Consider the following 14,491-nt stretch of genomic DNA (forward strand, 5'->3'; position numbering starts at 1 on the left):
CATACAGACTGAAAAAATGAAAAAATACTTTTTTTAAAAATTGAAAATATCTTTATATACAAACAACAAGGATTCAAAGCTTTACGAAACAGGTGCATTTGAGAGAAAAAAAGAAGGAGAAGAAAATAAATGAAATGAAAAGGAAAATAATTAAAGGGGCTAGGGCTTATCCAATAAATTATGTTTAACAATTATGTTCAAAAGTTGTATTGCATTTCTTTTTGTCATGAGTTTAAGGGCTTTAGGAAAGTGGAGGAATTCGTTACGGAATACACAAAATCAAGGTTTCACTTTCATATACTTGGACTCGTGGATATGGAATTTACCCAGAATTATAGTATTATTAACAGAGGTGGGTAGTAACGGGTTACATTTACTCTGTTACATTTACTTGAGTAAGTTTTGGGAAATTTTGTACTTTTTTTTGTCACATTTACACAGACTCAGATACACACACAGAGTTTCTATGAGTTCATGGGCTTGTTCTAGTTCTGCCTGCGGAGCCTGGTTAAAAAAGAAAAGTACAAAGGATTGAAATTTTGTGCTACTTCTGCCTATTTTTTTTTTATTTCATTCTGTTATTATTTTATTTATTTTATTATTTATTAAAGTAAGAAAGTAAGATTATTTTAATTTAAGATATTTTTTTTATTAATTCTAATTCATTTTATTATTTTATTGATTTAATTTGCCTGACGATGATTATTTTGTACTTTTGTCTGTTTGAATGGTTGTGTTAAAAAATAAATCAGACTTTGCTCAACAGTTACTCAGTACTTTAGTAGTTTTTTTCACCAAGTACTTTTTTACTTTTACTCAAGTAATTATTTGGATGACTACTTTTTACTTCTACTTGAGTCATATTATTCTGAAGTAACAGTACTTTTACTTGAGTACAATCTTTGGCTCCTCTACCCAGCCCTGATTATTAATAAGAAAGTCATCATTGAAAGTATGAAAGGAGGAAGAGCGCAGGCCACGCCCCTCGGCGCTACGTCCTGACGTGTTGCATGTGGGCGGGGCCATCGGCCTACGTGATGACGTGTTGTTGTGGGCGGGGCCAGAGCAGCAGCAGGGAGAGGAGAGGATGCTAACCTCGCAGGTGAGATCAATAACAACCACATCTACAGGAGATACAGCATAACAATGGCCCAGGTGAGGGGGGCTTTTCCTGGCGAATGAGGGACAGAAGTGACAGAAATATGGCCGGCAGTTCAGGGCAGATGCTCCCACATGCTAGCTGAGCAGCTAGCTCGAGCTGGCGTCAAGGCTGATTTATGGTTACGCGTTTAATCGACGGCGTAGGTGACGCGTCGCCGCCTACCCACGCCGTAGGCTCTGCGTCGGTGTAACGCGGAACCATAAATCAGCCTTTAGTAGGTCAGTGTTGTGTCAGTCCGGTTTCCTGATTCATAATAATAGCTAATAAACAATCAAACAATCAAACGTGATTGACGCGGTGACGTTACAACCTAACTTGACTGTTTTTATCCTGTTTCCACCCACCTTTGATGAAAAACCTCATGGATCCCAAATGGAAGTATAGTTTATTCATTTTTTTCAATTATATTTTTATTTGTTTTTACCATTTTAAAGACATGCAGGACAAAAACAACACAGCAAAATCAAAAGAAGAATAAAAGAAGAAGTGGTTACTTAAAGTAAAAGAACAACTTGTAAACCAAATAGGCAAGGTAAGTTTACATGACTGTCTCAGAAAATTAGAATATTGTGATAATGTCCTTTATTTTCTGTAATGCAATTAAAAAAACAAAAATGTCATACATTCTGGATTCATTACAAATCAACTGAAATATTGCAAGGCTTTTATTATTTTAATATTGCTGATTATAGCTTACAGTTTAAGATTAAGATTCCCAGAATATTAACATTTTTTGAGATAGGATATTTGAGTTTTCTTAAGCTGTAAGCCATGATCAGCAATATTAGAATAATCAAAGGCTTGCAATATTTCAGTTGATTTGTAATGAATCCAGAAAGTATGACATTTTTGTTTTTGTAATTGCATTACAGAAAATCACAATATTCTAATTTTCTGAGACAGTCCTGTATTTGTATAGCAGAATTCAAAACAAGGTAATTCAAAGTGCTTTACATCAACATTAAAAGCAGCAAGACACAACTAAACAGTAAATAACAAATAAAATGAAATAAAATGTTAAGAAAAGAGGTAAAATAATAAAAAGCACAAGTTGTTAAAAAGTAAGGACAGTAAAGTACAGCAGGTACATCTCATTCTTATAATGGCAAGAATTACGTTTCTATACGGTCAAAACGTACAAAGACCGGGTCTAATACAGTATAACAAAAGTAATCTGTAACAATTTGTACGGTGAATTAAACCAATTTGACCATTCTATGCCACAATGCCTGTTTCCAGGTCGTATTTCACACAACTGACGAGAATTACGTTTCTATACGGTCAAAACGTACAAAGACCAGGTCAAATACAGTGTTAGAAAGTAATCTGTGCCGATACATAAATAATCAAATCAAATGAGCCATGGTCACAGTGCATATATGTCTCTTTTGTACACAGAATCCAGGCATGGCCAGCCATGCTGGATGAATGTCAGAGGTCCATAAGTGGTTGCCATATTCTCAGAAAAACATCCCCCTTATTTTTTAGAGTGTACGTGCGTTGTTCCAAACGCAAAGTGTCATTCAAAGTTTGTTTAAACAGGTTAAATGTAGTGGGTCTGTGCTGATTCCAGTTGAGTAGAATGCATTTCTTCGCTATGTAGGATATTATAGCAATCCTCTTCGTGTGTGTGGGATCCAGTGTCTTGTCCAGTTCTGTACCAAAACGCTAACGTATTGGTGTACTGTCTAGTGGGGTCTCTACAACCTTGACAGTTAAGTCATGTACAGCCTTCCAAAAGTGCTTTAATTTTCTGCATTCCCAAAAGATGTGTATAGTTGACCTTATACATGTTTTGCAGCGATGACATCTAGGGGATGAGTTAGGAAACATCTTACTTAGACGGAGCGGCGTGACAGGGAAATAAAGACATTCTGACACATACTATCCCACTGGTCCTCACTAGTATAGTTTATTTTAACCCTGTCTTAAATATAATGTAGTCATTTGGAGTTAGCGTCCCGAGGTTAAGGGTTAGGTAAAATCAAAAGAGCAAGGACTGAGTTATGGATGAGTACAGTTTCTTGGCAAACCCTATTCGTATTATCAATCTTTTTCATAGATTTAAAGTAGTTGGTAAAAAAATGTAAAAAATATAGTAAAGGAGGGAGTATTTCCACTCCACTTACAAGTGTGAATATGATATTTACCCAAAATAATCACCAGGTTGATGATGTTTGAATATTTAGGATCCAAGTTATCCGTATAATAAATAACATCATTGTAAGTAAAAACAGGAATTTCATCAATTTTTAAAGATAACCAAATATGAATGTCAGACCAAAAGGACTTTGTAAAAGAGCAATTGAAAAAAAGATGTTCAATGGTCTCGGCCTCAGAAGAACAAAATATGCAATATGCAATATCAACTTCCAATTTAAAACCTTCTGTGTAACAAATCATTAACAGGATATATAGCTGATGCTATTTTAAAGTGGGTTGTAAGAACTGATCACCACAGACTGAAGGTGTGGTCTCACACCATGAAGGACAGGATAACAATGTCCTGTCAGTGAATATCAGAGTATTAGGATGTTTTCCAGTTCTGTGTAATATGTTGACACATTTGTATCCTGGTTTGTGTTGAGCAAGGTTCGGTGCAGACACCAACAACAGGATTAGTTGCAGAACAGGTAGGTTGAGCGTTTCCTGTAGGAGGTTCAGAGTTGCTTATGCTGTTCTGGTGATGTTAGGAATTCAAGATGACTTATTCTGATTCAAAAGATGTATTTTGTTGTTATTTTGTATAATAGAGACACAACTGTGTGCTGTTATAGGTTATGCTTTCTTCAATATAATTTTAACCCCTAAAGGCTTTGATGCAAAGCTGTTTTAACTGTTGGGTTAAGTTTGTTGTTTTGGTGTGAGTGTTTATTTAGCTGCAGTTTGTACTCATTTCTTTCACCACACACCAACACGTCCACCACACATGTCTCAGGAAGTGCTTTATTATGATGTCTCCTGACAATGAAAAGAGTTTGGCTTTCGCACTATTATAAGCTTCTAAGAGGTTTTGTTGTAGCCTCATTATAATTTCATTTTTGAATTATATAATTCTAATTTGTCATCGTAATTTGTTTACTTTAATTTTCAAGTTACATTTGGTAATTAAAAAATATTTTAATTGATCTGTTTAATTGAATTTAATTTCGTAAATAATTTTTTTTAATTTTGATTATTTTTCTAAATATGTTTGATATTTTTCTTCTACTTTAGTCCAGAAACACATTTTTCAAGACTTTCCCTGTGATACATGCTTATAGTGCATATGCGACATGCATGAATTGCACTAATTTAAGCATCTGAAATCCAATATAATTTCTATACAGGAAACATACCTATATATAAATATATATATATATATATATATATAAACACCAAGCTTTTGCACAATATAACTGTGCAAAAGCTTGGAGTGAACATATTAATCAAGTTTGTTAGACAGCATTTTTCCATCTCCGTAATATCACAAAGATTAGGAAAATCCTCTCCCAGATTGATGCGGAAAAACTAGTTCATGCGTTTGTATCTTTTAGACTAGATTACTGTAATGTGTTATTAGCAGGATTTCCATATAATTCTCTGAATATCCTCCAGCTGATCCAAAATGCAGCAGCAGCGAGTGCTGACAGGAATCAGCAGGAGAGACCACGTCTCCAACGAGTCGCTCCATTGGCTACCCGTAAAATTCAGAATACAACTTAAAATTGTATTACTTGCGTATAAAGTCCAAAACAGCTTAGCTCCACAATATTTGCAAGACCTGATAGTGCCTTATGTTCCTAACAGAGCTCTCTGTTCTCAGAGTGCAGGTTTACTCGTAGTTCCTAGAGGATCCAAATGTAGATTTGGAGGGCGGGCGTTCTGCTATCAGGAACCGTTACTATGGAAACAACTTCCAATCTGGGTTAAGGAGGCTGAAACCACCTCCACCTTTAAAACCAAACTGAAAACCTTTCTGTTTAGTAAAGCCTATAGTTAGTGTTTAGTAAACCTCTAGTTAGTGTTCAGTAAACCTCTAGTTAGTGTTTAGTAAACCTCTAGTTAGTGTAAACTCTAGTGTGTTAGGGTTAGTAGTCGTAGCTGCAGCTGCAGGACCAGACTAGAGCAGCTGGTCTGAAACAGAAGCTGCGTCTGAAATTCCATCCTTCCACCCTAATGAGTAGCAAAAACAGTATTTGAGATTTTTTAGGGCCTCCGAAACATTAGTATGTACTCGATAGTATGTACTATCCATACTCATTCCGGAGAAATTTATTACTATGGATTGATGGACAGGACACTAGCTAAGCAGAAACTTCCCACAATGCAATGCAGCGGTGTTTGGTTGCTAAGTGCTGCGCATGACTTATGTCATAAGTATAATATTAAGTATAATAATATTATTAATATAATATTAATATCATATTAAGATTATAATATTCATATATAATATTAGTATATAATGTCATCTTGTTTGGGCCAAGATAAATGGGAAATAGCGGAGCAGTGCTGCTACTGCTGCTGTGACAGGAGTTGTTACCATGGTAACAACTCCCCCTCCCAACGGCAGGAAGTGCCGTGTGGCTCTGAGTAGTACGTCGCAATTAATGCAGACTACTGATATTTACTCAAAAGTGTGCCGAACTTAAGTATACTTTTTGAGTATATACTGTTTAATATGGCATTTTGGATGCAGTGAGAGCTTCATCCTAGACATGCTGCTATAGAGCTACGCTTGTTTGTTTGTTTTTGTTTATTTATTACTGGTCTTCAGCAGGAGGGTCCCCCCCTTATGATCCTGATCATGGTTCCCTCTTAAAGGAAATATTTTGACAACATCTCAGCAGTTGTCTGTGATTTGTGGTTAACGCGGTCCATTCCTCTTCCTGCAGCATGTGATGACTGAGTCCTGAAGACCGTGGGGGGTCTGGTGGCACTTGCAGCAGGCGCCCAGCTTAGATGAAGGATGAAGAGCCCGGTGCACAGATGCAGGGACGTGGAGCATGGACGTGGACAGAGCGGGACCGGGACGGTGTCCACCTTCCTGCAGGCTGAGCAACGCATCCCCATCTCCAAAGATGTCATCACTTCCTCCTCCGCCTCGGCAATGTGGTTCATCAGGGACACCTGCGGCATCGTGTGCGCCGTCATCACGTGGATGCTGGTGTTGTACGCCGAGTTCGTGGTGCTGTTCGTAATGTTGCTCCCCTCCAAGAATCTGACGTACAGCATCGTGAACGGGACGTTGTTCAACACGCTGGCCTTTCTCGCCCTCGCCTCACACCTCAGGGCCATGTGTACTGACCCTGTTAGTGAGACTTTTTCTTTTTTTTTGTGTGTCAAAAACTATTTTCTTATTTTTGATCAATGCCCAGCAACTTTATGCTAATTTTCCTCGTTTCTTTTTTTTCTGTTAGGGTGCCGTGCCAAAGGGGAATGCCACTAAAGAATACATAGAAAGCCTTCAACTGAAACCAGGACAGGTGGTCTACAAATGTCCAAAGTGCTGCAGCATCAAGCCTGACCGAGCGCACCACTGCAGGTAGGAGATCTGACCCTCTCACAGTGGCCACGGTTACATGATGGTTTTTAATTCGGAATAAATTATTCCGGATTAAATAATTCAGAATTAAACTATTTTCCTTCGAGTTTACATGGAAATAGTAATTCTGAATTGAGGTTTACATGGATCGGCTTTATCCAATTCCTCTACAGGTCTGGGGGTTGGGAAGGTTCTGATTGGATAGGGGGGCGGACCGGAAGTTAAACTACCGGAAGAAAAACAAATTTAGCCGATTAGCAACAACATGGAGGACCACATTATTAGATCATTATTAGCATCCTTTTGTATAGCTGCTACAACTTTGAAAAGCTCACAATTTTGATGTTTCCTGTTTCCATCTGTTCTTTTAATTATTTCCAGGTCCTCCAAGCTATTTATTAAAAAAAATGGTCTCTGCTCTTGACCAGCGTTTACTGCGTGTTGCATCTTGAAACTTTGTTTGGAAAACCAGCCCAGTGGAATATAAGTGTCATGGAGACAGACGGGCGAGGGAACGAGCAGAAAGAAAGACCGGAATTAATTTAAAGAGGAATGAGTTTATACATGATCTGGAATTATTCTATTCGGATCTAAAATCGGAACAAACCAGCCACTTACTTCGGAATTAAGTTTAATTCGGAATGGCCATTTTCATTCGAATTAGGTGTTTACATGGTCATTTTTACTTATTTTAAATCAGATTTAATTTTAATTCTGAATTAAATTGGAATTACCCATGTAAACGCACTCATTGTGGGTTAATCTGAGCTCCTGACTTTAAATAAGTTGGAATATTTAAATGAAAGGTTGAGACTATGACTGGGTTTCCATGCATCAATAACCCTTTTAAAACCCGAATATTAGCAATAACCCAAATTTGCACGGCCATGTAAACACCAATAACCCCTTTGAATAACCCGAATTTGCTCATATTCCGGTTTTTAAAAACCTGAATATGATCCCTGGGTTACTCCTTTTATAACCCGAATATTGGGTCATGTAAACGCCAAACGGAATATCCCCATCAAACGGAACATGAATTTGTTTTCTGCGCATGTTCTGTTCACAAGGAATCCTGGTCTTTTGAGTCCAGGAAGTTCTTCTAAACTTGGGGAAACGCAAGATCACGCCACACTTTTGGAGTGAGGAAGAGACTAATCACTTCATAAATGTAATGAAGGATATGAACATTTCTGCATTTGTAGACGGTAGAAAGTACCGGGAGAGAAGATTTACAAGAAGGTGAGAGAAAAGTTGCGCAAAGTAGCATTTGTTTTGAATTTGGATACAGGAAGAAGAAGCGGAAATGACGCTAATTGCGTCATCACGTTCTCCGCGCGTCGCTGGTTTGATCGGGATATCCCGAATGATTAATCACCATGTAAATGGAATATTCTGAATGTTTCAGTAACCGGAATATTAGCAATAACCTGAATTTTGACTGCATGTAAACGTAGTCAATGTCATTTAACCAAGTGTGCTGGTGCCAATTAGATAACTGGCCCAGGGATGAGCTTACACAAAAATATAACAGTTACTGTATTTTTCACACTATTATTTAACATGCTTAATTTTCTCAAAAGTCGGCAATGGGCCCATATAATCATCACCTTATGTATGAATGTGCTTACTGACCTTGAACCAGTTTTATGTGGTACACTGAACTCAAGAATCTGTGCAACTTTGGTAGCGACGAAGCCGCTCCACGTAATTCATGGTGACACATTAAAGTCTGTCCTTGGTCAGACAACGGTAGATAACGTATTATGTAGTGCTGCCAACCAACCATCATCCAATTCTAGTCAGTGTTACTTTACTGTAATTAAACGTCAAGCCAACGTCAGGTTTTTAGCGTAAACCCAATTTTCCAATCTGTCATAATCCAGTTATAATCAAATGTTGGAATACAACATTGTTCCAACCTCACACTAACTTCAGGTGTCTGCTATCCCTGGCAACGATGAACCAATCAGAAAACAGGACGTAGTACGACACTAACCTCAACCACTTATTTCTGGATTCATGGAAGACGAATGATTTAAAATGTGAGAGTATTTTTCTGTTTTAGTTACAACTGAATATCGTTCAAGTTGAATAAAGTTCAACTTACCAGACCTTTTGTTTCACTTTATATGTTTTACCGTGGTCCTTATAACCCACCTTGTGTATGAAAACAAACCCATTCGTTGATATTACACCCTATAAGGCGGTACTATGGCCTGATGGTCCACAAAAATACGCAATTTTAGGATGCAGCTAAATGCTGAACCTTTTAGGAAAAAGGTACATTCAACATTTTTGTAGTTATAGTTTTAAAATAAAGATTTAAAAACATTTTGGAGGGGAAAATAAGCAACATCTGTGTGAGACTGCGTTTCTGAATCATCCACATCCACAGTGTTTAGAACATTATGATTTATTAACACGGATAACTGCAGGACACAAGCGAGGACGCTGCAAGGAGTCTGACCTCGTCCAGACGGAAGTGCCATGTAGTCAGAAATAAAATGAAAAAGTCAACCAAAACAACTACTTAATGTCCTTTGTTCCTGATGTTGTGCCACACAGCAGGCGCTGTTTCAGTTATCAAGAGTTATTAATAATTGTCCTTCGACAATTATTAATGATTAATAAAGTAGATTATTTATCAAATTGAATTCTCAAAATGAATTAATCAAAACGGGGCACATCCTGATGTAATCAGGAAAATGATAACTACAGCAAAATCAGTCTCAGGATGAATTATTTTACAGAATAATAGTTGAAGGAAGGAATACGAACACAGGCCCTGGCAAACCAGCATTTGTAACAAAATATGTGTAAAATAAACACAAACAACTTCTCTCATTCAAATTAATCAGAATTTATTTACATAAGTGTCAAGTTGGCAAGACGACACTTCGGATAAATTCTGATGCCTAAACTACACATAAAAAAACATTAACTACATAAAAAGGGACAATAAATAGTTTTGCCACACAGCAGATAGGGGGCGCTGTTTCAGTTATCAAGAGTTATTAATAATTGTCCTTCAACAATTATTAATAATTAATAAAGTAGATTATTTATCAAATTGAATTATTCAAAATGACTTAATCAAACGGGGAACCACCTGGGCTCTAACCAGGAAAATGATAACTTTGACAGCAGAATCAGTCTCAAAATAGGGAATATTCTACCAGAATAACAGTAAAGGCTATTATATCTGCAGAATAATGTTAAAGGCTCTTACGAGTTCGGCACTGGCTTTGTCAAATCAGCCACTGTGACAAAATATGTGCAAAACAACACAAACAACTTCTCTCATTAAAATCAATCAGAATTTATTTACATTTAGGTGTCAAGCAGGTGGAAAAGCGACACCTTGGATAAATCCTGATGGCACTACATTAAAAACATAAAAAACACTAACCATAAAGTAATAATCAAAAATCAAACGTTAACTACATAAAGGAAAAGAAATCAAAGACAAAGCACGTGATGCAAATCTTCCGATCATCCGTGTCTCAAAACAACGTGGCTCAATAAAGATGGCGGCGCCCTCATCACACCACGTGCAATAAGGGAAATGGCGATCACGGTGTTTAAACCGTGAATAACTGGCGAAACGGCGCCACAAAATGAACAAACAACAGTAATATGCATAGAGTAAACAACGTTGAACACAAATTTAGCTCTAAACTGCTCTAAATTAAACTGATTGCCCAAAACCATAACCTCACGCCTTCCGGGCTCTGGATCTGGGGGGACTGCAGGCTCTTTCAGCTGCTGTTCATGTTTCTGCCAGGGTTTTTCAGTCGGAGTCTCTCGGTTTCTGTCTCCTTCTCCCTGAAACGAAACGGGACAGCAGTGGAGCCCCGTCTTGGGCCGGGCCGTGCTTTCGGATCGAACAGAGCCTCTCACGCGGCTTCGAGGCACGGCGGGGGCCGGTCACTTGTAGACGTGCGGCTCTTCTCGTCGGTCGCCGAAGCGCGGGCGTCACGGATCCAGGAAATGCAGCTCACAGCTGAGGCGGACGCCGTGCGTGCGTGTGGGTGCGTGTGTCTCAGAAGAACGTCTCGTGGACCGATAGCCAAGATGGCGGCCCAAGATTTAACCTTTTAGTGCATCTTAATTAGTGGTGGGGAAAAAAATTGATATTGCAATATATTGTTGCGCTCTCTGTCCCAATAAATAATCGATAAACTGACGGCAAATATTGATATTTTATTACAACACACATCATGGATTTACGCGGTTGTCACCGCACTATTGTTCATGCACTTTAATTTGTCCAGCTGTACAGTGTTTACATTTACAAGCCTAGGAGGCAGTGAGGAAATATACAAATGCACTTTCTTTGTACATTGTATGAAGTTTTGGCTTTGAATAAATGCATAACTACAGACGTTTTCCTTTTTATGGGTATTTTTCCTTTTTCAGTCACATATATTGTGATATATCGTTGATGAAATTTCCTACAATATATCAAATATCGTAGATATCGTGTATCGTGATATTATCGTTATCGTGGGCCACATATCGCCACAGTATTGAATTATGAATTACCCGTATCGTCCCACCCCTAATCTTAATCTCATTTTCAGAGGTGACACAGCGAGAGCAGAGACGGGGAGTTGAGGGAGTCTCTGTAGCTACGTTATAATCAGGGAGGGGATGTGATAGATAAAACTCTGCTGTGGATGCATCTACAGCCTACATGTGTGAAATACACGTGTGAAATATGTCTGACAGTCTTGTACAAGATGCATCACTTGTCCACATCAACATTGTCATTGGTGAGTCACAGTGATTGGTTTCATAGTGTCAGACTAAAGGTGAACAGCAGCAGCTTCATGTGCCACTTGTATTTAAGTGTTTCCATGTTATGTTGCCTTCTTCTTTTACTGGTATGTATTTGGGCTGAAAGATGTACTTTGTAACCCTCATATTTAAGTGTTAATAGCTAGTTTTTACATCTAGATTATTATAATTTAACATGATCTCATTAATTGTATTACGTTATTGCTTAAAGGAGCCGTGTGTAAGAAATGTCCAAAACTGGTACTGCAGTCACTTTCAAAATATTGTTGAGCGGCGTGTACCCTCCCCCTCCTCCCCCCGACCAGAGGTTGCCAGGTAGGCTGCAGAATGCAGCAGGAACGTAGGCTGCCATGGCTGCGATAATTAGAGCCGAGCTGGCAACCCGGATGCCGAAACAATACTGACTTGGTGATTGGGAGATAGGTGGAGGGTGGAGCTTCAGAAACAATACTGACTTGGTGATTGGGAGATAGGTGGAGGGTGGAGCTTGAGAAACAATACTGACTTGGTGATTGGGAGATAGGTGGAGGGTGGAGCTTCAGAAACAATACTGACTTGGTGATTGGGAGATAGGTGGAGGGTGGAGCTTCAGAAACAATACTGACTTGGTGATTGGGAGATAGGTGGAGGGTGGAGCTTCAGGCCAAAACAAAAAATGACAACATCAACATCAGTTGAGGGCTGCAACTCCTCTTTTTAAACTGGAATATCCTGGCTTGAGTGCTGTTGTCAGTGACATAAGTATCTGAAATGATCATGATTTTTAATCTGTTGACATATCGGGGTCATTTTATGATTCGTTTTATTATTGCTCTTACATACAGCTCCTTTAAGCTACTCTGAAGTTTGACTTGTTTTAACACTTTCTTCAAGATGGGCCATGCTTTGAAACTAGAGAAAACAAAGCATTCCATGAGAGGCTCTGCTAAAACCTTTTCTAAATTGTGGAACCCTTTCCTGAAACACATTAAAGATAATATCCAATTGTCTGCTGTCCCATAATCATTGAATCCTGCCTACCAATTAAAAAAAAACCCAGGCTTCATTTCTTCTGATCCTTATGCGTCTTGTTTGTTTTGTTGTTATCATACTCTGTGCTCTGACTTTACATTTTGCTGATACATACCATGTTTTATATTGTAGTTCATATATGTTCTGCCTCTACCTAGATATTGACCATAATCTTGTTTTTTGTCTTTGTACCTGTCTTTATGAAAAATTGAAAATCTTAATAAACGTAGTTAAAAAAAAAAAAAGAAGATGGGCCATGCTCCACTTTGGTAAAATCTTTACACAAATCCATCCTTCACCATTGCAGTAACACTGTTAACAGACTCGCGCCTCATGCTCTGTTGCAGTTAAAATTCAACAATATTAAGTCCAAATGATATTTTTCACCAGCTGCACTCTATCCTGTATGGCATCAAACCCCAAACCAGGAACCTCCTCTGACACTAAATGCATTAAAACAAAATCTACTTTATCCGTGGAAAATAATGGTCCTGGTTTTCAGAACAGATTCAAAATTCTTTGAATGTTTGTTTTCCAATCGCTATTTTATTTACAGCCTTTGTACGTTTTGACCGTCTAGAAACGTAATTCTCGTCAGTTGTGTGAATAAGGCCTGGAAACAGACATTGTGGCATAGAATTGTCAAATTGGTCCGATTCACCTTACGAATTGTTACAGATTACTTTTGTAATACTGTATTTAACCTGGTCTTTGTACGTTTTGACCGTATAGAAATGTAATTCTTGTCATTGTAAGAATGAGATGTACCTGCTGGATTATTTTTATATTATGATTATTTTACCTCTTTTCTTATCATTTTATTTAATTGTATTTGTTGTTTACTGTTTAATTGTGTCTTGCCGCTTTTAATGTTGATGTAAAGCACTTTGAATTACCTTGTGTTGAATTGTGCTGTACAAATAAACTTGCCTTGCCTTGTAGTGTCTGCAAAAGGTGCATACGGAAGATGGACCACCACTGTCCGTGGGTCAACAACTGCGTCGGGGAGAACAACCAAAAGTACTTTGTGCTTTTCACGGTACGTGCACTGAGAGAGTGAGGCCCTGTTTACACGTAGCAAAAACTGTGGTGTTTTCATGCGTTTTGGCCGTTCGTTTACACGAAAACGAAGCTCAAAGTCACCAAAAACCATCATTTCTGAAAACTCCGGCCAAAGTGGAGATTTGCAAAAACTCCGTCTTCACGTTTGCTTGTAAACAGAGAGAAACGGACATTTAGGCTTCAGAACGTCACATTATGAGACAGAAACGTCACCAGCGTCATGAGTGCAACCTGTGTTTACAATTAGTTTGGCCACCGTCAATATTTACTTGTATTTTACTTGTTTTATATTCTAAAGTCACACTTAAAAGTAACTCCACTTCTCTGTCACTCCAAACCAAAGACTCTCGTTCATCTTGGAAGTAACTGGAAGTTACTCGTGTCATTTGTTGATGTTTATTTCCAGGATTCTGATTGGCTTTATCTTCTCGTTACACTGCCCCCTGTAGGTTTGGCTGCTCATAGCACCTTAACAGGTCCGTGTAAATGATGGTATTTTTCAAAACGTAGATGGGGAAATATCCGTTTTTGTAAATTCACATACCCGGCTATGTGTAAACGTGGCCTGAGTCTCTAAAAACGAATACGGGCTGAGTGAACACGTTAAAACAGCTGAGAGATCAATGTTCTCCTTCTGCTGGAGTGTATCAAGGCTTGGTTAAATCCACGTCAGGTTGTTGTTGCTCTGCGCCGACAATTGTTCCACAATTTGTTCTCTGTCTCGACCCAGATGTACATCGCACTCGTCTCTCTTCATGCTCTGCTCATGGTGGTCTTCCATTTCCTCTACTGCTTTGAAGATGATTGGACCAGTGAGTATTTCTTATTTTTAGTGCTCAGTTTGACTAATCTAGAAAACAACAGTGCAGATCTGAAGTGATGACCCACCTTTGAGATGTGTTGGTCCATCGTTTTTGGAATTTAAATTT

At 38.4% G+C, this 14,491-nt stretch overlaps 1 protein-coding gene across 4 annotated transcripts in view; it reads left to right on the forward strand.

The window, feature by feature from the left end:
* Positions 1 to 1,041: 1,041 nt before the first annotated feature.
* Positions 1,042 to 14,491, forward strand: part of LOC133424281 (palmitoyltransferase ZDHHC3-like) — a 38,373-nt gene continuing 24,923 nt past the window's right edge. For 3 of the 4 annotated variants that reach the window (XM_061714801.1, XM_061714785.1, XM_061714808.1), the window contains exons 1-5: positions 1,042 to 1,102; positions 6,037 to 6,452; positions 6,562 to 6,686; positions 13,443 to 13,539; positions 14,293 to 14,374. In XM_061714801.1, the coding sequence (XP_061570785.1) occupies positions 6,111 to 6,452; positions 6,562 to 6,686; positions 13,443 to 13,539; positions 14,293 to 14,374 (646 nt within the window). In that variant the 5' untranslated portion in view covers positions 1,042 to 1,102; positions 6,037 to 6,110. Of the gene's footprint in view, positions 1,156 to 6,036; positions 6,453 to 6,561; positions 6,687 to 13,442; positions 13,540 to 14,292; positions 14,375 to 14,491 lie in introns of all 4 variants that reach the window. The other variant, XM_061714793.1, reaches the window with a different exon arrangement.

Source organism: Cololabis saira, chromosome 3, assembly GCF_033807715.1.
Source record: "Cololabis saira isolate AMF1-May2022 chromosome 3, fColSai1.1, whole genome shotgun sequence".
NCBI classification, from domain to species: domain Eukaryota; kingdom Metazoa; phylum Chordata; class Actinopteri; order Beloniformes; family Belonidae; genus Cololabis; species Cololabis saira.